Source organism: Balaenoptera borealis (assembly GCF_965194805.1).
Source record: "Balaenoptera borealis genome assembly, chromosome: 20".
Classification (NCBI taxonomy): Eukaryota; Metazoa; Chordata; class Mammalia; order Artiodactyla; family Balaenopteridae; genus Balaenoptera; species Balaenoptera borealis.
Genome location: NC_138879.1, coordinates 49436993 through 49458602, shown reverse-complemented (window position 1 = coordinate 49458602; position 21610 = coordinate 49436993). Strand labels below are relative to the sequence as shown.

Genomic DNA, 21610 nt, shown 5'->3' with positions numbered 1-21610 from the left:
GTCCAGATAGCTTTGGGGCAGAGCCAGGTGAGGCACTCAGGGCTCCTGGCTGAGTGGAGCTCTGTTTGGTGGCAGATGGGTGGGCAGTGGTGGCTCCCGAGGCAGCCTCATAGCCCTGGACTTGGGCCATGACCACGCCAGCCAAGTGGGCTCGGACCCCGTGCTTGATTTCCTCACTGTCCAGTGAAGAGGCTGGTGACCATTAGATTTAAGTGTAAGTGGTGAGGGCAGGGCCCATTCACTCATTCATTCATTCGTCAGTATTTATGGAGCATCTACTCAGTGCCAGGCAAAGCTAGGGGGATAAGATACTAAAGGAGACACAGTCCCTGCCCTCATGGAGCTCCCAGGCTCTTGCGGGAAACAGACAAGTTGGTCGATGACAGGAGGAGTGAAGACTGCTCTGTGGGGACGTCCAGGGTGCGTTGGGGACATAGGGGCACGTGTGTCCTTCAGCCAAAGGATGTACCTCGACACTGGGACTTAGGGGCTGAATAGGAATGAGTGTGAGAAGGCATGGGAGGGGGAGTCGGGCCTGAGAGCAGCTTGGTCAGAAGTCTGGAAGCCAGCCTGAGCCAGGTTGGGGGGCTGGGAAGGTGTCGGTGGCTGAAACTGAGCGTGATGAGACATTGGATGGGGGAGGTGGGCCATGCTTTGTCACCCGGCACAAAGGTTTAGGGAGCCTGAATGGCTTGAAGGGTGGTGAGAAGGTTGTTAGGAATGTTCTGGCTACAGGAAGAAGAATTAAAGGTAAGCATTGCTGTGTTTTGTCTTGGTAAAGTTTTATTGCTGCATTATTGCACAGAAAACTGCACGTCATCAGAGTGCAGCTCAGCGAATGTTCACAAAGTGAGCCACGCACGTAAGCGGCGTCCAGATCAAGAGGCAGAACAGGACCAGCCTCACGCAAGCGCCCTGCAGCCACGTGCTCCCTTCCATGCGCATCCCAGGCGAGAGTTAACCCCCGCTCCCACCCCCGGCCCAGCTCTGCACTTTCTTTCACTGGGTGAATGCACTTCTTTTTATCAGGCACAGGGTGCCCAGCAGTGGAATTGCTGGATCGTGGCTTCTACGCTGGGTCAGCATTCAGTTTTACCAAAGTTTGCAATGTGTGAGCGTTCTGCGCTCCCCCCACTCGTCAAGGTCAAGGCCGGGTTTCAGCCATGTTGTGACCATCTCCTGCCCAGCCCCCTCCCTCCAGTACCCCAGCAGGGCCCTCACCACTCCAGCTTCAGACCCAACAGACTTTAACCCCCCTCCCTCAGAAGCCGAGCCGAGGGCTTCCCTAGTGGCGCAGTGGTTGGGAATCCGCCTGCCAACGCGGGGCACACCTTTTCGAGCCCTGGTCTGGGAAGATCCCACATGCTGTGGAGTAGCTAAGCCCGTGCGGCACAACTACTGAGCCTGAGCTCTGGAGCCTGTGAGCCACAACTATGGAGCCCACGTGCCACAACTACTGAAGCCCACACGCCTAGAGCCCGTGCTCCGCAACAAGAGAAGCCACTGCAATGAGAAGCCCACGCACCTCAGCGAGGAGTGGCCCCCACTCGCCGCAACTAGAGAAAACCCGCGCGCAGCAACAAAGGCCCAACACAGCCAAAAATTAATAAATAAAATAAATAAATTTATATATTAAAAAAAAAGGCCAAGCTGAAAGGCCACAGTGGAGGAGGGGACTTTGAAGTACCCATTGCAGAAGGCTCCGAGTCCCCCAGGGGGGTGGTGAAGAGCCCACTTGGGCCCAAGAAAACCTCCCCGAACACCTGCTGAAGCAGAGAGGGTCTCACGGGTTTGAACGTGCAGGGGAGAAGGATGTGGTGGGAGGCACCTCTGGGTTCCTGCCTCAAACCTTGGAGCCTGAGACCACGGGCTGCTGCACAGGGCAGGAAACGCGCTTCTGGCCGCCCCGGCCGCAGAGGAACAGGCTGGGCTCCTCGTGCAAGGATGACACGTGCCTCTCTCTCCCTCATGTTGTTTCTCCGTAAGATGTAACAGCGAGGGCTGGCAGCATCATGGACTTGGCCGCTGCAGTGGGGTGGAGTGGAATATAACGAAGGCCTTCCCCCTGGGCGGTATGGGAATAGACTCTGAGGACAGAGATTAGTTACAGCTGGGTGAAGCCAGGGGCTGGGCTGCACTCAGCCCAGGTGTAATAGGGTCCCTGGGGCTGTCAGCTGATGGTGAGCTCAGTTATAGTTTAGTTTGCCAGCCACTCAGTCGATAAACCTGGAGATCAAGAGACCACCCACCACGGTGGAGGTGGTTAAAGGGGTGGGTGGCAGAAGCAGCTCAGACAGGGCCCCGGGCCCCCGGCATTGCGTGACTGTGATATGGGTGGCAACCTTGGGTTCTGCAGTGAACAGCCTGTGCAGCTGTACATGGTAGTCTCTCCAGAACTCACAGTCTAGGTGGGAACAAAAGCCAGGGATAAGTGTAGGTGTCCAGTAGTAAGGGCTTCCTGGAGGGCTTGGAGGGGGTCAAGGTGCTCCTTCTTTTGGGAAGGCTTCCTGAGGAGCTGGCGCTTGGGAAGATTGTTCTGCAGGAAAAGGAGCTGAAAGGCATTGCAAGCGGAAGAAGCAGCTTGGGCCAAGGCCTAAAGGAGGAAGGAGAGCTGAGGCTATTCCAGGCCTGCACCTACCCAACCAAGACGTTGGTCGGGTTGGATCCCAGTTCTGAGCCCACCTTTGCGGGGGAGCAGAGAATAAGGTGCTGGGCCCAGGGCTGAGGCTGAGGCTGGGAGGGGTCTGGGGAAAGAGGCAAGGTTGTTGAGCAGGCGACCTAATTTAGGGGCTCAGCTGCAAGCCCACGGAGCTCAGCTGCACGTGGTCCTCTGCCCCTCAGCCTTGCCCCAGATTAGCCCCCTCATGTGCTGCCTTGGCTGTTGTTCAGTCGTCATTTAACAGATGTTTACCAAACCCCTGCTCTGTGCCAGCTACTGTTCCAGGTGCTGGAGATAACATGGCAAACAAGAGAGACAAGATCCTTGGGGAACTTACAGTCTAGGGGGAGAGACAGATAATAAACAGTAAACAAGTAAACAGGATGCTATCAAACGGGGACAAGTTCTGGGAAGGAAATAAATGGGACGATGCAAAGCAGAGTAACTGGCTTGTGAGGTGAGGCTGGTTGGAGAAAGCATTTGTGAGGAGGTGACAGTTAAGTGAGGCCAAGGAATGAGAATGAGCCAGGTTGGGGAGAGAGGGGGCACAGCAAGGCAGAGGGCCCGAGCCAGGAAAGAGCTGGGGGCAGCCTAGGAACGGAAGCCAGCCAGTGTGGGGCTAGAGCTTGGAGAGCAAAGGAGCAGGAGGGGAGTCTCAGCGGTGGGGAGGTGCTAGATCGTGCAAGGCCCCGTGGGCTGCGGCAAGGGGTATGGACTCTTTGCCTAAGTGCATGGGAGGCAGCTGAAACAGGGGAGTGACATGGTGTAATTTACAAGGGTAAATTTATTTTTTATTTTATTTTAAAAAATATTTATTTATTATTTACTTATTTGCCTACGCTGGGTCTCAGCTGAGGCACGTGGGATCTTCGTTGCGGCATGCATGCGGGACCTAGTTCCCTGACCAGGGATCGAACCCGGGCCCCCTGCATTGGGAGCTCGGAGTCTTACCCACTGGACCACCAGGGAAGTCCCAAGAGCAAATTTAAAAAACAAACAACAGAAAAAAATAACAGGGGGCTATTACTACACACCAGGCAAGATGATGGTGGCAGGGGAAACAGAGAGAAGAGATGCTCTCTAGATATAGTTTGGAGGAAAAGCCAACAGGGTTTACCGATGGATTTGATGAAGGGGATGAGTGGAAAGACGAAGCAAGGGTGCCCCCAGGCTTCGGACTTCAGAACATAGTGGTTGGTGGTGCCATGCATTGTGTCAGGGAAGACGGAACGGTTCAGTCAGGCAAGGGAGAACAAGACCATAGTTCTGTTTCGAACATTCTAAGTTTGAGATGCCTATTAGACAATGGGCATTGTTTATTTATTAGTTTCCTAGGGCTGCTGTAACAATTCACCACAAACTTAGTGGCTTAAAACAGCGCAAACTATTATCTTACAGTTTTGGAGGTCAGATGTCCAAAGTGGGTCTTACTGAGCTGAAATCAAGGCATTAGCTGGGCTGTGTTCCTTCTAGAGCCTCAAGGGGAGGATCTGTTTCCTCACTTCCTTTAGGTTCTAGGTGCTGCCTGCATTCCTTGTCTTGTGGCCCCTTCCTCCATTTTTAAAGGGTCTGATAAGGACCCTTGTGATTACATTGGGCCTACCCAGATAATCCAGGATAAATTCCCCAACACAAGATCTTTAACTTTAATCTACGAAGTCCCTTTTGCCATAAAAAGTAGCGTATTCATGGGCTCTGGGGATTAGGACATGGACTTCTCTGGGCGGGGCAGGTCATTATTCTGCTTTCTAGAGCTGTGCTGGTCTGGCTTCTGGTGGAGGGATGCTAGCATTGCAGATATAAAGGTGGGAATGTCAGCATTGATAGGTGTATTGAAGCCAGGGATTGGAGGGGATCAATCACCAGGGAGAGTGTGTGGGCAAGGAAAACAGGGACCCAGCACCGGGACACCAGTGACATTTAGAAGTCAGACAGTGAATGAGCAAGCAAAGGAGTTTGAGAAGGAGTAGTGAGAGAGGTCAGGGGAATCAAAAAGAAAGTGATTCAAGGGAGAGATGGTTACTTATGCCCCAGGCTGTTGAGAGGTTGAGAAAGATGCGGGCAGAAAGGTGTCCCTTGGATTTGGCAATGTGTGGACCACCGCTGACCTTGACAGGAACCCTGTCAGGGGTGGAAGTCAGCTTGGGGTGGGGTAAGCTGGGTAGGGCACACACACAGGTGTAGATTTTATTATTATCCTGTCACCCATGGAGATAAGTGAATGATATATTTCATAATTTTTTAAAATGTCAAGTAACGGAAGGTGAGGAAGTGGAAACGACCTCGTTCCTGGCCCCCAAACCACTGTAACTTATCGTGACCTGTCTAATCCCCTTTATAAAGCTTCCCCTTTATAAAGCTTCCCCTTCATAAAGCTTCCCCTTTATAAAGTCCTCTGTGGCTTCCTACTGCCCTCAGCATAAAACCTTGGACTTGGTTCACTGTTTCCAAGCTCAGCCTCGGGCCCCTTCCCCAACACCCCCTACTCACAGCTCCTAGGATGGGGAGCTCTCTCCCTGTCTCGGGGCAGCCCTGATCCTCCCTGGGCAGCATGCACACTGAGAATGTTTAGGCTGACGCTGGCTCTCTGCTGTCTCCCTGGGCAGGGGGCAGAGTTTGCCATTGGGAATCACGTCTCCTGAGGCTGCCTTAACCAGGCTGAGGGGCCCAGAACCTCCAGTTCTGACCTGCCCCTAGGAGAGGGGCACAAGTGTGCTCTTCTCAGGAAGTGCTGTCACTGGGGCCAGGTGGGGCAGGCGCCCTTGCAGCCACTAGGAAGGCAGCACTGCGACCAACAGAAGCAACTGTGCTGCTGGTGGCTTCCTGGTTGCCCCCACCGCCATCAAAGAGCAGCGAGTCTTTATTTACCACCAGTATCACCCCATTTCTGTCAGGGTGGGCCAGCAGGCAGAGAGGGGATGCATTTAGCCATTTCCTGCCTGGAGCTGTGCAAAGGTTGAGCCCATGCCTCCCTCGTAATGCAGATCCACCATCCTGGGCTGGGAGCCTGCCCGCCTTTCCAGGTCTGGTCTTCTCCATGGTTTTCCCCACAGGGAACCTGTGGGTCTGTGGGCCTGGAATGGAAGGACTGTGTCTGGGCAGGTAGGGAGGAAAAGGGAATCGTTGACCAGCTCAACTTTGCTGCCTACTCTTTGGCTCAGGCTCCTGGTCACCAGCCCCAGAACCAGCAGGACGGCAGGGCCCCTGTATCAGTGTTCCCTCATTCAGGATGAGCTCCATTGCCAGCCAGTAGGTAAGTCAGTCTCTGCTCCCGAGAATGCTCCCAGGACCTCCTTTCTAGGAATCCCACTCATCCAGCCCAACCATTCCGGTCTCTCCACCCTAGACTCCACCACCAGCCACAGCAGGCCTTCCATCCTGGGGCCCAATCCCATCCCTACCCAACCCTAACCCCCAACCCACCTTTCCGGACCCAATCCTAACAACAAAAATGAAACCTAAAATGGATGGAGTGCTTACGGACAGTGTCACCTGACACTGCTAAGTGCTTCGTGGACTTTTAATCCTCAAAACCACACCATTTTACAGAAGAGAAAGCTACAGTTCAGAGAAGTCCTTTGGTTTCCACTATGACTAAGGTCACGCATCTGAGCAGCACCGCAGATGCAAACCCAACTCCACCCGATTCCAAAACCCAACCTACCGCAACTCACCACGCCTCAATGGAACCCAACCCTTCCCCCCCACCACCCCGCAATCTAACTGTGGCCATCCTAGCGCCTAGCATGGGGTCTGCCATATATTAGGCGCTCAGTAATACTGTTTGAATGAACAAAGGAATGGACCTAATTCGCTCGGTGACCAAACTCTCCCTATCCCGCCCAGCCCAGCTGAAGGCCCACTTTGCTGACGACCGCTGGGCCATGTCAGGTGGGGTCCTGGTCTCTGTGGGAGACGCTGTGTTGAACAGCCTCCATCTCTGCCTCAGAAGGGCACACGGTCCAGCAGGGCGACTGAGTGGTCCTGGGACTCAAAAATGCAAGTCGCCTGAGGCCCACAGTGGGGAGGGAGGGGAAGGAGCTACACTTCTGCCCCTGGGGATGTGGGGTGGTAAGATTCCCCGGAGACGGGACTTTGAGAGGGGAGAGTTCATTGGATTCTAGGGCCAGTCCCTCAGCCTCTTGCCATTCCTCCCTGGTGCTGCACACACCTGCCAGCTGGTGCTTCTCTGCCTGCCTGCCCACCAGCCCAGGGGCCCCTGGAGGACCAGCACCAGGTCTCAGTGTTTCTGGATCCCTATCACCATCTGTCACAGGCCGGGCACAGAGCAGACATCACGGGGCTTATGTTGACTGAGACACCGAATGAGCCTGGGAGAGAGGCCTGTCCTTGAAGGCCCCCCCATCCAGCTTCCAGAGGATGCTCTGAGTGGCCAGCTCTTCCTCATGGGGCTTTGACCAAGATGGCCCTGTGCCCTCTGACCTTGGCTCCTGGGTTGCCTCCCAGCATTCCTCCCTCCTTACCTGGGCCTCACTGTTTCAGAGAGTGTCCCCATCCCAAAGAGGAGGTACCGTGGAGTGACAGTTGTCCGGAACCACCATGGTGTTTTGGTGAGTATGTGTGGCGAGAGAGGATGGAGGGCCTTGGGGAGCTGGTGCTACCCCTGTGGTTGACCGTGTGGATACCAGTCTTGACTGGCGTGTTATTCTCAGGGCTGAGCCCAGCGGTATCCCCGGCAGCCCCAGGGCTGACAGCGGCTCTGAGCTGGGTACTCCGTGTGACCCAGCACACTGACCCTGGCAGCGACTCCTACCCCTGGTGAGGGGTGAGCAAGCTGTTCCTGCGTCCCCTGCCTGGTTGAGCCACTGGGTTCTGACGTGGGGGTGTGGGTGTGGCTGCAACGAGGGGGCCTGGGCTGGGGGTGACCCGGGCTTTCCCCTCCTTTTCTCCCCCTCCTCTAGATCTGCATTCAAGTGCCGACCCGGTGGCCCCAGAGCCTCAGCTCAGAGCTCACAGGCAACTGCATCCTGCTGGCCCCTGACCTCCGTCCCCGTGCCCAGGTCTACTTCTCCGACCTTGGTAAGGACTGGAACCCTCGTTGGACAGCTCTGAAGGGATATCCTGGGGTCTGCAAGAAGAGGCGCCAGCCCGTGGTAGATGCAGAGGGACACAGAGGCCCAGAGAGGGCAAGGCAGGCTTAGGCCCCATGTGAAGGAACCAGGTCAGAGCTAAGGGCAGGCTTACCTGGAGGTGAACGAGGAGGCCGTCTGACTCTGAGCTCTTCCATGTGTACTTTTTAAAGAAAAATTACTGGACCCTGATGCCCCTGTGGATGCTGGAGACTGCTCCAGGAACAAAAAAGGCAGCACGGAGAACACAGCCAGGCAGCGCCGGGATTTGAAGGTGGAGGAGGAGGAGGAGACAGAGGACGAGGACGAGGAGGCAGCTGGTGAGAAGAGGCAAATCTGGGTTGCTCCTAGAGCTGTCAGAGCTGACTCCCTAGGCTGGCGACCTTTAGGGGTGAGGCGTGCCTAGGTCCAAGAGATGGAGAGCAGTGGTTGGATTCTACAGGCCTGGCCAGTCCCAGCCCTGTCTCTCTCCATCTTACAGATGGGAAAACTGAGGCCCAGAGAGTGGGGGTGCTGGGAGTGACTCACACAGCAAGTCAGAGCCTGAGCAGGTTCTGGCTCTCTCTCTGCCTCTGAGACAGAGGCTTCACTCTTGGGAATGGCACCGATGCCCTCCCTGAACTGAGCCCTCAGGGCTTGAACTGGGTGGGTGCCCTTCAGGGCAGGACGAGTTGCCCTCACTCCTGCCCCAGATGCCAAGCCCACTCCTGACCTGTTCCCTGTTTTGGCCCAGGCACCGAGATCGCCATCATCCTGGATGGCTCAGGAAGCATTGATCCCCCAGACTTCCAGAGAGCCAAAGACTTCATCTCCAACATGATGAAGAACATCTATGAGAAGTGCTTTGAGGTGGGCTTCCCTAAGAGCTGGACTCACACAGCTTGTGTGTTATCTACCGCTGTGAACAAACCGCCTCAAAGCATCCACCAGTGATCGCCTCTCTTTCTATGGGTCAGCTGTTCGGTCTGGGCTCAGCTGGGTGGTTCTTTTGCTGGTCTTGCCTAGAGTTATTCCTGCAGCTGCAGACATCTGGTTGCTCGACTGGACCCTAAGATGCCCTCGCTTGTCTGGACCATGTGTCTCCAGCAGCCCAGTCCAACTCTCTCATGGCAAGCCCTTTCCAAACCTCTGATTATATCACATTTGCTGATGTCCCATTGGCCAAAGCAAGTCACCTGGCCTATCCCGGAGTCAGTGTGGAAGAGGAGGACTACACAGGGACATGGATTCAAGAAGAAGTCTGTGATTCACTGGGAGCCATTACTATCACACCTTCCTCCACCCCACTGGCTTAGAGATTTCCCTCTGCCTGAGCATCTCCTCCTGCCCAGAGACTAGGAGGAATGAGTGGATTCTTCCACTGCTTCCAGGCGGAGCCATCTAAGGGGCAGGGGTGGCCTTGGGCAACTCTGCCAAACTCCTTCCCTCTCGGCCCCTCCCCTGCAGTGCAGCTTTGCCCTGGTGCAATATGGGGAAGTCATCCAGACAGAGCTTGACCTTCAGGACAGCCAAGACGTTACAGCCTCCCTCGCCAGAGTCCAGAACATCACTCAAGTGGGCAGTGTCACCAAGACTGCCTCTGCCATGCAGCACGTCCTGTGAGTGTGAGGGCGACAGAATTACCTGTACACCTACTGAGTGCCAGTCTACGGCCCTGCCCAGAGGCTCTGAGGCATCCTACCTGGAGAAGGTGGCTGGACAGACTGTGTAGAGGAGAGGGTCAGGGTTCAGGCTCTTCCTTGGCTGAAAGGGGACACTGTGAGGTCTTCCAACCCAGCCTTGGCTGATAGATGACACCCCAAGACAGTCCTCCAAAAATTCTTCCAAAGACTCCTCCTGCGAGCAGCAGTAGGGCACAGTGCTTATCAGAGGGGCTTCGTGGGCAGGCTTCCTGGGTTCAATCCCAGCTACGGTTTGTACTCGTGAGACCTTGGGCGAGTTGCCTAACCTCTCTATGCTTCAATTTTCTCACTTTTAAAATGAGAATAATAGGGAATTCCCTGGTAGTCCAGTGGTTAGGACTTGGCGCTTTCACTGCTGAGGCCAGGGTTCAATCCCTGGTCAGGGAACTAAGATCCTGCAAGCCTCAGGGTGTGGCCAGTAATAATAATGATAATAATAATAATAATAATAATAATAATAATAATAGTACTTGCCTTAAAATATGTGCGGTGCATACCAGAGTGCCTGGCACACCGAAGTTCTATGTAAATCTTAGCCACTGTTTTTAATATCATTATTATTCCCACACATACACACGAGGAATAGACTCCAGTGCTGTCCAGCACCTTTCTTTTTCTTTTTTTAAAAATAAATTTATTTATTTACTTATTTTTGGCTGCATTGGGTCTTCGTTGCTGTGCACTGGCTTTCTCTAGTTGCCCAGCACCTTTCTGTTGGGAGCAGGTGAGGGGTAAGAACACCTGTGTTGCAGCCTCACCTCCACCCGCGCAGCTGTGCACCCAGGGACATCACCACCCCTCTTTGGGCCTTTGTTCTCCCAGGAGGGCTCCTTAATCCTCTTCAATTCTAAAACAGGTCAGTGAATAAAATCTCCCCAGGACTCAGTCATCCCTTTGGCAAAGTTCTCTCCCTTTACTCTCCCCGATTTAGAGACAACATCTTCACACCAAGCCATGGCTCCAGAGAAAAGGCATCCAAGGTCATGGTGGTGCTCACTGATGGGGACATATTCGGGGACCCCCTCAGCCTCACGACTGTCATCAACTCCACAAAGATGCAGGGTGTTGAGCGCTTTGCCATTGGGGTAAGAACCAGGAGCTGGGGGGTACCTCGTGACCCTGTACAGCCTGGGGTGCGGAGGAGCCAGGGCTCCTAGAAGGGCTTCAGTAAGCAGCTTACCCAAACCCTGCTGCAGTCACAAACACTCACCAACTTCTCTTCTTTCAGCCCCCGTGTCCCATGCACCCCGCACCCCCCCACCCCACTCAGGGTCTTCCCCCAGACGGCTCATTTCCCAGTGGTGGTCACAGCTCACTCGCCCAGCAGTGATGGGGAGAGCAGTGGACACCCTGGGAGCCCACAGGAGGGATGTCAGGGAAGGTTCCAGGAGGAGCTGGTGCTGAGCTGAGTCTTGGAGGACAAAGAGGAGTAGCTGACCTAGGGCACAGGGGAGGCAGGAAGGGCTCTGCAGGCAGAGGGAATAGCATGGGCAGAGGTGAGGAGCCTGGTGTGTTCAGGAAAACACACGTAGAGTGTGTGGGAGAGCAGGGAGGAGGGAAAGGAGGAGGTAGGTGATGGGGGGCCCTGAAGGCCAGACGGAGGGGCTCAGCTCTCTCTCCGGTCCTGGAGAGCCCTCGTGGTGCTGGCCCACTGACCCAGGGCCTCTGTGCAGGTGGGAGATGCATTTAATAAAACCAGGGCGTACAACGAGCTGAAACTGATCGCCTCGGATCCCGATGAGGACCATGCCTTCAAGGTGACCAACTACTCAGCGCTGGATGGGCTGCTGAGCAAACTGCAGCAGAGCATCATTAGCGTGGAAGGTGAGGCTCCAGGTCCCTGGCCGCCCTGTGGCAGCACCCTCGGCAATTCAGCAGGAGGCCCGAGGCCCGCGCTCCAGCCCCGCTCCTGTCCTCCCTCCATGTGGCACGCTGGCAACTCCTGTCACTTCTCTGAGCCTCAGCTGTTCCATCTCTAAAAAGGCAACAATATCCCCAGCCTTCCTCACTTCCCCCAAATTCCATGAAACTCTGATGAGAAGCTCTTTCTGGTGCTGGAGGAAGAAGGATGACTGGGGCATGATTCCTGCTCCCAGGAGCTCCCAGGTGAGGAAACTGAGGCCCAGGAACAGGGAGGGGACGGCCCTCTTCCCAGCTATGCTGCCAGTAGCTGCTAAAGCAGGACCCAGATCTCTACTCCAACCTGATGCTCGTCCCATCCTACCAGAACATCCTTCCCTCTGGGAGGAAGCCAAGCCGGACCCTTCCCCGACTTGGTTTCTCCCTTCACCTCGGCCCACAGCAGTCTCACTGGGCGTCTTGGCTTCCAGGCACGGTCGGAGATGCCCTCCACTATCAGCTGGCACAGGTCGGGTTCAGTGCCCAGATCCTGGACGAGGTACGTGGCCGACTCAGCACCAGGCAGGCTCTCCACAGAGGAGGGGCCCTGGCGACTCCCAGGGACTCAGGGTCCCCTGGCTCTCAGTGCCCTCCTGTGGTGAGGCCTCTGAAGGAGCCAATTTAAGATTTTTTTTTTCGTAAAGATTTTTTGATGTGAACCATTTTTAAAGCCTTTATTGAATTTGTTACAATATTGCTTCTGTTTTATATTTTGTTTTTTTGGCCCCGAGGCATGTGGGATCTTAGCTCCCCAACCCGGGATCAAACCTGTGCGCCCTGCATTGGAAGGCAAAGTCTTAACCACTGGACCGCCGGCCAGGGAAGTCCCATGAAAGAGCCATTTTAGGACAAAGGAAAACACTTCTGTGTGCTCGCCCTAACCTGGACCTTTGAGGTCAAGGAGAGAATGGCCCTGTTTATAACAGGAGGTCATTTCGTCCTGCGCTCAAGGATTAAGCAGCTTCCTTAACACAGACTGGTAACACCCAGGCCTGGGTGGGCTTGCCTACCAAGCCGGGTACTTCTCCCCACCAGAGGCCCTGTTCCCCACAGACGGGGAGGGATACGGGCAGTGAGGACACCGTCCTTGCATGTGGTGGAAGCGCGGTTAGCACGTCACTCGACACAGGTGGGCCTTGGGTGCCAGACTCAGGCTGTGCAGCCTCGGAGGACATGAGCCCCATTTTGCTCAGTCATACTTTTTTTTTTTTTAATTTATTTTAATTTATTTATTTTTGGCTGTGTTGGGTCTTCGTTGCTGCACGCGGGCTTTCTCTAGCTGCGGCGAGTGGGGGCTTCTCTTGCAGAGCACGGGCTCTAGGCACACAGGCTTCAGTAGTTGTGGCACGAGGGCTCACTAGTTGTGGCTCACAGGCTCTAGAGCGCAGGCTCAGTAGTTGTGGTGCACGGGCTTAGTTGCTCCGCGGCATGTGGGATCTTCCCGGACCAGGGCTCGAACCTGTGTCCCCTACATTGGCAAGCGGATTCTTAACCACTGTGCCACCAGGGAAGTCCCTCAGTCATACTTTTTTAAATGCTCAACATCTGGGCCCCGGCTTGGATTTCTGCCCCAGGGGTTGCTGGTACTGCAAGGACAGCTGCCTTGACAGGGTCATGGGTACAAGGCAGGAACCCAGTGTTTGCCTCTCGCCTTCCTCCTGCATCTCTGTCCGGGTGCATTGAATGCCCCTCATCCCCTCTGCAAGGTTTGCTGTGCTGGTAGGTAGACCCGAGGCCACCCTGGCTGGCCCTGGGTCCCTCCCACTCAGATGGCCGCCAACCCTTTTCCCCTGCAGGGGCAGGTGCTGCTCGGTGCTGTAGGGGCCTTCGACTGGTCGGGGGGCACGCTGTTCTACAACATGAGCAGCCGCAAGGGCCGCTTCCTGAACCAGACGGCAGTGGATGCCAAGGCTGTGCAGTACAGCTACCTGGGTGAGGGCGGGGCCTGGAGGCTACCTGGGTGTGGGCGGGGCCTGGAGGCTACCTGGGTGTGGGCGGGGCCTGTACAGGGACACAGGCTGCAGTGGGCTTCCTAGCTGGGGAGGGCCCAGGTCGGTCACATGGACTGAGGGACGGGCCCCACTTAGGGAGCCTGAGGCTGTGAATTAGGCCTGTTTGGTACCAAAGCGCCAGGGCCCGGCAGCTGCCTAGGGAGGTAGGGCCTCTCCATTAGTAATGGCGGTGGGTGACCCTTCACCCCTCCTCAGTCTTCATGCACTGCGTTTGTGATGAACGTGGGTGATGAATGTGTGTGGAGTGTATTTTGAGTGAAGCTGTATGTATGATCGTGTGTGTCTATCCCATCTGTGTAGTGGGGCACATGTGTGTGAGCAGCCGCATGGGTAAGTGGAGCCACCGCTGATGATTTTAAAAGGATGAGAAGGATAGTCTCTCCATTTCTGCCTCCCTGCCCAAGCTGCTTCGAAGTCCTGGCTGAGAAGGTGGGGTGGGGGGGGCAAAGGAGTGGCCCGGCGGGAGGTCCTGATCACAGTTCCCCACCCCGCACAGGTTACTCGGTGGCTGTGCTGCACAAGGCCTGTGGCCTCTCCTACGTGGCAGGGGCTCCACGGCACAAGCAGCGAGGGGCTGTGTGTGAGCTCCGGAAGCAGGGCAACGAGACCAGCTTTGTACCAGTGCTGGAGGGCGAGCAGGTACTGCTGGAGAAGGGCCCCCACCCCGTTATTACAGATGGGGATCTGGAGGTCCCGGAGGGAAAGGGGTGGGCTCCGGGGCACACAGTGGGTTGGGGACCCAGCCTGGGCGGAACTCAGGCAGAACTCAGCCACCGCCCCGGCTCTGTGTGTCTGAGCGCCAGCTGGTTTCCCCCGTCGCGGGGGATCAGGCTGTGCACCCAGTCTCCTGTGTTATTCTGGTGAACAAATTGATCTGGTCTGACCCAAAGTTGGTGGTCCAGGAAGAGCAAGAGCAGAGGTCTAGCTTTGCTGAGGGGTCTGGCGGTGGGGACGTGCCTCCCCGGCGCTCCCCGTGAGCGGCGTTCTCTCTGGCCTGCAGATGGGGTCCTATTTTGGCTCTGAGCTGTGCCCTGTGGACGTCGACATGGATGGGACCACAGACTTGTTGCTGGTGGCCGCCCCGTTTTACCACGTTCAAGGCGAGGAGGGCAGAGTCTATGTGTACCGTGTGAACAAGCAGGTGAGAGAGTCATCATCTTCGCAAGTTGGCTGAGGCTGGGGCTGCTCAGCCTGGGGCTGAGGTGACAGAGGCTGGGAGCGCCCCGGCCCTGCCTTGCACCAGAGGGCGGTGATGGGAGCTCAGGGTGGATGGCAGCCTGCTGGGCTGACTGCTCCCCTCCATCCCCTCCCCCACTTTCTTACTTTCCCCACCCCATCATCTCATGTTGATGATGATGACATCGCAAATAGCTGCACGGTTGACAAAGCACATCCTGTCTGTGATCTCACTTGTTTCTCACAGTAACTATGGGAGGTAGCTGTTACTCCCATTTTACAGATGAGAAAGCTGAGGCTCAGTGATGTTGAGACTTGCTCCAGTTTACAGAGCAAGTGTGTGGTGGAACCAAGGCGAGAAGCCAGGCCTCCTGATTGCCAGTCCAGTACCCCAATCATGGGAGCAGAGGGGTGCAGCTCTTGGTCCTGGACTGCAAGGCAGGAGGACTCCAGCTTCACCACTCACTCACTGTGCAAACTTGGGAAGGTCTCTTGCCTCTTCTGAGCCACAGACTCCCTCCCTGCTGGAGAATCAGAATCAACAAGTCCTTGAGCATGCTTCCTGGGGTGGCAATGGGGTGGGCACCCCGCATCCCTGTCTTGAGGGCTGAGCTGCCTCTCTGCCTTACAGGATGGTTCCTTCTCCTTGGTACGCACGCTGAGTGGGCACCCCAGGTTAACTTATGCGCGATTTGGCTTTGCCATGGCGACGGTGGGGGATATCAGTCAGGATGAGCTCATAGATGTGGCCATCGGGGCCCCCCTGGAAGACTTTGGGGCAGATGATGGTGTAGGCTTCGGCAGCGTGTACATCTACAATGGACACTCTACCAACCAGCTGGCTGACCTCGCTACCTACCAGCCACAGGTGATCCGCAGGGCTCTCTCTTGCCTCTACTCTGGGACTCTGACCTTCCCCAGATATGATGGCCTGAGACCCAGGCCAGCTCCAGTCCTAAGTGCCAGGCAGGTCCCAGGGCGCTGAAGGACAGAAGTCACTTGGAGGTTCTCAGCTCAGACCCTGCCCGTGGGGCTAGAGGTTGGGCCAACATCCATGTACTTTCCTGACCTGTGACTCCCTCCTTCTTTGGCTTTCCTGACCATGGACCTGCCTCAGATCCTCTCTCCTCTCTCTGTCCCTTCTCTGGCTCCTGTCTCCCACCCAGCCCCTCCCCCTACCCCAAGCCGAGCTCTAACCCCCCAGGAATCCATTGCCAACTTCCACACTACATCTTTTATGGGCACTTTCACTCACATCCAGCTGCAGTTTCTCTCCAGGCTTCAGCCCTGTGTGTCCAGCTGCTCCTGAGCCCCTCCCCTGGACAGCCTCCAGCGTCTCACTCTCAGGATGCCCAGCTGAAAGCATCCTCTTCCCTAGACCTGCTGCTCCTCTGGGCCCTCCCCCTCCCCTGCTCACAGCAGAAACCGGGCTAATCCCAGACCTCAGCTCAGCCTGTCGGCCTCTGCCTCCTAAAGATCCTACTGTCTCCCAAACCCAACCCAGCCCCTCCTCTCCATCCCCACCACCCCTGCCCTGGCTCCTTCCTCTTCCCCATCGTCCGCTCTGGGCTTCAGTGGTGTTTCTGAAACGCAGTTCAGAGCCACCCTCCCCTCAGCCCCACGGGAGGACTGCTCGTGCCCAGTACTCCCTGTGCCCACTGCACTGACCCCTGACTGTTCCCTGGGACGACCCTACTCTTCCCCACCCCCTGCTCTCCTTACTCTCCCTGTCAAGCCCCACCCCCCTTCAAGCCTCCCTGGGAGAAGCTTGACGTTTTCTTTCCAGTTCCTCAGCTGAGGGCTCCCTGGGGTGGGGACAAAGGCTAATCTGCTGATTGAATTAAACCAAAAGGAAACCCCTTTCCCTCCCTGACACCTTGTGTTTCTCGATCCACAGAGGATCAGAGCCTCAGTGGTGGCCCCAGGACTCCGGTACTTCGGCACATCGGTGGCAGGTGGCTTAGATTTCAGTGGCGACGGCCTTGCTGACATCACTGTGGGCGCTCTGGGCCAGGCAGCTGTGCTCCGGTAGGGGTCTGCTCTGCCTTCTGGCAGCTTCACCCAGTTGCCCTGCCCTAAGTGACCTCATGAAGACACCAGGCACTGATGGGAGGGAGTAAGTGCAGTGGTTAAGGGCACCGGCTCTGCCCAACTGGGTTTGAACCTCAGCTTGCACTTAACGGTGTGCCCTTGGGCAGAATTTCTAAGTCCCAATTTTCTTATCTATAAATGGGAATAACAATGCACCTACCTCACAGAGTTATGAGGACTGAGAGGATCTATGCAAAGTATTTAGCACGGTGCTCAGTGATGGCTGCTATTATTACTATTATTAATTTCAGAGCTTCTGTGCTCCATCCCTAAGTGAGTGATCAAGTCCCATGGCTATAAATAATCTGGCGGGGCACCAATCTGCCCTGTGCTCTTCGCGAAGCTCCAGACTCGGCTGTTTATTCAACACAGGCATTGCAAAGTTACCATGTCTAAAAACAAAACAAAAAAGGGGACTTCCCTGGCGGTCCAGTGGTTAGGACTCGGTGCTTTCACTGCAGAGGGCGTGGGTTCAGTCCCTGGTCAGGGAACTAAGATCCCCCAAGCCCCATGGGGCGGCCAAAAAAAAGGACTCATTCCCACCCACCCTTCATTCTACCCACCTGCCCCTCCCCGAGCTTCCCATCTCAGCAAAGGGTGCCATTTGTTCAGGATAAAAACCCAAGAGTCATCCTTGATTCCTCTTTTTCCTTTCCCTGCCATCCCATCAACAAGCTTTTGTTGGCTCTGCCTCCAAAGTACTTCCTAGTACATGACATTGTCACCTCTCGCCTGGACCACTGCCATGGCGTCCTTCCCTGCTTCCACTCCCTGTGCTCCGTTCTCCACACAGCAGCCAGAGAGACCCCTTCATTCTGCTGCTCAAAACCCCTCAGTGGTTCCCACTTAGAGTAAAATCGAAATTCCTTACCATGACCTGGCCCTGCAGACCCCTCCATCCCCGCCACTTGTCTACTCTCTGTCTCACTAATTGTGCCCCAGTTATGCTGACTTTTGTGTTCCTCAAACAAAGCAAACTCATTCCTACCACAGGCCCTTTGTATCAGCTGTGCTTTCTGCCTGTAATGCAGTTCCCCTAGAGCTTCACAGGGCGGGCTCTTTCTCGGTAACAGAGCTCAACTTAAACGTCTCCTCATTTGTGAGGCCATCCCTGACCACCAGCTAAGTAGCCCCCAGTCTCTATTACCTTATTCTATTTTATTTATTTAGTTAGTTAGTTAGTTAGTTATTTTTCGGCCACACTGCGTGGCATGCAGGATCTCAGTTCCCTGACCAGGGATCGAACCCGGGCCCCCTGAAGTGGAAGCGCGGAGTCTTAACCACTGGACCGACAGGGAAGTCCCAATCCTATTTTATTTTTATCATAGCATTTCCTGTACATAGGATTTTCCTGTTTCTTCTTGTTTATTTGCTTGTTGTCTGTTTTCCCACTAGAGCAGGCCTTATCTCTTCCCTGTAGTACCCTGAAGACTCAGAATAGCACTTGGCATAAGAGAGGTGTTCAATATATATACACTGAATGAAGGAAAGAGCCCAGGCACTGATCCAGAAGTCCTGTGGTCCCTTCTCATGGTCCTCTTTGCTATCTTGTTTAGCTCAAGACCTGTGGTTCGTCTGAAGCTGTCCATGACCTTCACCCCCAAGGCACTGCCCATTGGCTTCCACAGCAGCGTGAATGTGAATTTGTGTTTTGAAGTCAGCTATGTGTCACCAGCTGCTGAGTCAGGTAACAGGCAACCTAGTTGACCCGTCCAGTGCTGTGGTCAGTCCCTGTTGGCTTCAGTGGGGGGCAGGAAAAGAGGGCTGGGTGGGGGCAGGGTGTTATGAAATCCCTCTATTAGACTTTAGCTCCTTTGACCTTAGGTTCAATTTAATGGGAACCGCCCCAGAAAAGGGTGATCTGCTGTCAAGTCTACACTCTGAAGGGGTCTCTCTGACCCTGTTGGGAAAAGGGGCACTGGATCCCTTCCTTGGGTTGAAGGGTTGAGTTTCTGAAAGAAGACTCAGAAAAAGGCCGGCACTTCTCCATCTCCACCTACTGTGCCCACGCCTGTGCATGTGTGTAGGGCTCCTGAGAAGTGCCTGTCCTCTTTCTCCCTGATTTACATCCTCTCCCCTTCCCTGCTCACCGTGTCTCCCTGGCCCAGGGGGATTGGATAACCTGCCGGAGGCCTGGCCTCCCTTCCCATCCCCTTAGTTGGCACTGGTTGGGAGAACTTCCAGAAGGCATGGCTTTCACAACCCAGGTACTTACTGCCAACCCAAGAGATCCCCGCCAGAACAATCCCCCAGCAACCGTCCCCAGGGCTTAATCTCTCAGTAACAATCCTGGAGATGTCTCCCTGCTTCCTGCAGGTCAGAATGTGCTCTCCCAGGTGGGCTGGCTTTACTGCAAGAGTCCATGATCAAATCTGTTAATTAGGAAAGGGCAGGCCTATCAGTTCCAGCTGTATAGGCTGAAAGATTCAGGCCACAGAGCCCGAATGGCAGCTGTTGGGTGGCTGTGTGACACTGGGAGGGCGTCTTTCACTCTCTGGGCCCTGGTTTCTTTTCTCCACAGTAAGGGAGCTGGCCCAGGTAGTCTACAAGGTGCCTCCAGCTCTGTTATCCTCAGGTTTTACTCTATGGTTTCTCTCTCCATTCCTTGACTTTTTGCTCCTCCTCATTTTCCCCCTCAATCCCTGCCTCCCCCTAAGCGCTTCTTCCCCTAGGGAAGAGTGACTCAGCCCCTGGGATGTGCTGCTCCAGGTTCGGGGCTGGTGCACTGAGGGACCCTAGCTGGGTGCCAGAAGACATGAGAAAATCACCTTTGAAATGAAGAAGAAACTTGGGGAAGTGCCTACGTGGGGGCACCACTCAGGAGGGACTCATGGGAGGGCCCTCTGTCTGGGGCTTGCCCGTCCCAGTCTCATCAGGAAGACCTGGTCTTCATTCCCAGGCCTCAAAGAGACCTCTCTGAACTTCACTTTGGACGTGGATGTGGTGAAGCAGAGGAAAAGGCTGCAGTGTTCAGATGAGAGGCTGTGTCAGAGCTCCCTTAGGGAGTGGGGCACGGGCCCCCGTCTCTGTGAGCCCTTCCTGCTGGTTCCCACAGAGGGACAGGTAAGTGGAGGAGTTTCCAGAAAAGTCTAGAGGGGTCTGTAGAGAAAAGAACTGAGGTGCATGCACTGAAACACACATACCCATACACACAAATGAGGCAACTGAAATAATCATAATAGATTGAGAACCAGATGATGGGGGAATTCCCTGGCGGTCCAATGGTTAGTACTCTGTGCTTTCACTGCTGAGGGCCTGGATTCGATCCCTGGTCAGGGAACTAAGATCCCACAAGCGGCACGGTGCGGCCAAAAAAAAAAAAAAAGAACCACATGATGGCATGGGAGGTGGGAGTTATGGTACCAGAAATCCAGATTAAAGAAACCTACCGAGGGACTTCCCTGGTGGTCCAGTGGTTAAGACTCCTCACTTCCACTGCAGGGGGCATGGGTTTGATCCCTGGTCAGGAACTAAGATCCCGCATGCTGTGCAGAGTGGCCAGAAAAAAAAGAAACCTACCAAAATTGAACACTAAGTAGATCTCTGGCTTCCTAGAAACTGGACAAAAAGGGAAATTCTCTAATTGCTGACATTGTTCTTGGTAATAAATTGGGAATAACAGGGCTCCCTCCCTTACCTGATAATAAAAGTGGGGCAGAGGGCCCTTGCGTGAGTCAACATCAGAAAACCTGAACGAGAGAAAGTAGAAATAGAAAGACAAAAGTTGTGATTTACAAAAGTTTACTCCTGACAAATGTGCCTAGAGGCATGAAAAATGTATTTGTCAGAACCCAGAGCCTGACAGGACCCAGAGTTGTGGACCTAAAAGGATCATTTATTCCAATAAACTCGTAAATTATGCTTCTTACTACACATCTGTTCCCACGTCTGTTGATTGTTAAATGGATTAAGAACGAGTTTCTAGCAAACCTATGGCTTCCTTAAATACAAGCATAACTACCTTTTCCACCTGGGAATCGTGCTCACCTACTCTCAGGTGTTCAAAGCTCCCACCTGGCAAAAAGGCTCAATAAACAAAGAGAATGGCAAACAGCATCCCAGGCCATCTCCTGGTCTTCAGTTTTTATTTCTCTAGTATATCCTCCGTGTTGCTTGGAGAAAGATCTTTGTAAACACAGATGTGACCATGACTCTTCCCTTTCGTGGGTCCCCTTTGTACTCTGAATAAAGCCGAGGCCAGTTTTTAACTCCCAATGGCCAGAATCCCTTTGTGATTGGGGCAGGAACCATAAGGAGTTATGATGCCCGAGACCATGGCAGATCAAGGGAGATTTTCCCAGTGCTCTTGGCAGCCTGACTTATTTGGAAGAGGCTTAGGAATCCTGGCTTACCACTTTCATTGTTTATTTCTTATTGTGACTACATCAAAGTTAAAAGTATTCTCCTTGTCATCTTCTCCCCCACATCCAACTCCAACCCTGCATTCCTTGGTGACTCTGCAGCTCTGTCAGGAGGACTGCTTCTCCAACATCAGTGTCAAGGTCAGCTACCAACTCCAGACCCCCGAGGGCCGGAGGGACCATCCCCAGCCTATCCTGGACTTCTATGCTGAGCCCTCTGCCATCTTCCAGGTGACTCAGCTAGGACCAGACTCTCCTGGGATCCATCCCCCTAAAAGTACCTGCTCCCCTATCTTCAAAGAATGTTAAAGTTGGGAGGGTCTTCAGACAGCATTTAGGCCCCTCACTGTACAAATGGGGATATAGAGTTCCTGAGATGGTGTTAATTTGCCCAGGACCTCACTGGTGGGTAATACACGTCTCCAAACCACCCCCAAGGCTAGTTCTTTTATGTTCACAAAAAGTGCCTGCTACATATTTAATGAAGCATATGAATACATTGCCCACCTTGGCAAGAGTCTCTGATAACGGTGTGGTGAGGGTCCTGTGTGGGGACTGGACTGGAGCCGCCCACCTGCCCCGCGCTGCAGAGAGGATGCCCTTTGGCATACCTGCCTGCCCAGGTCCTGCCCAGGCCTTC

The 21610-nt window shown here is 54.6% G+C and overlaps 1 protein-coding gene across 6 annotated transcripts in view; it reads left to right on the top strand.

Annotated features, from left to right (window-relative positions):
• ITGAE (integrin subunit alpha E) overlaps positions 1 to 21610 on the top strand; it is a 68730-nt gene that overhangs the window by 25908 nt on the left and 21212 nt on the right. For all 6 annotated transcript variants that reach the window (XM_082370539.1, XM_082370537.1, XM_082370538.1 and 3 more), the window contains exons 3-19: positions 5821 to 5912; positions 7163 to 7230; positions 7582 to 7699; positions 7923 to 8069; positions 8483 to 8598; positions 9196 to 9347; positions 10363 to 10516; positions 11105 to 11255; positions 11762 to 11829; positions 13127 to 13262; positions 13839 to 13981; positions 14343 to 14483; positions 15150 to 15386; positions 16416 to 16546; positions 18166 to 18296; positions 19509 to 19672; positions 21073 to 21201. In XM_082370539.1, coding sequence (XP_082226665.1) covers positions 5821 to 5912; positions 7163 to 7230; positions 7582 to 7699; positions 7923 to 8069; positions 8483 to 8598; positions 9196 to 9347; positions 10363 to 10516; positions 11105 to 11255; positions 11762 to 11829; positions 13127 to 13262; positions 13839 to 13981; positions 14343 to 14483; positions 15150 to 15386; positions 16416 to 16546; positions 18166 to 18296; positions 19509 to 19672; positions 21073 to 21201 — 2278 coding nt within the window. The remainder of the gene's footprint in view (positions 1 to 5820; positions 5913 to 7162; positions 7231 to 7581; positions 7700 to 7922; positions 8070 to 8482; positions 8599 to 9195; positions 9348 to 10362; positions 10517 to 11104; positions 11256 to 11761; positions 11830 to 13126; positions 13263 to 13838; positions 13982 to 14342; positions 14484 to 15149; positions 15387 to 16415; positions 16547 to 18165; positions 18297 to 19508; positions 19673 to 21072; positions 21202 to 21610) is intronic.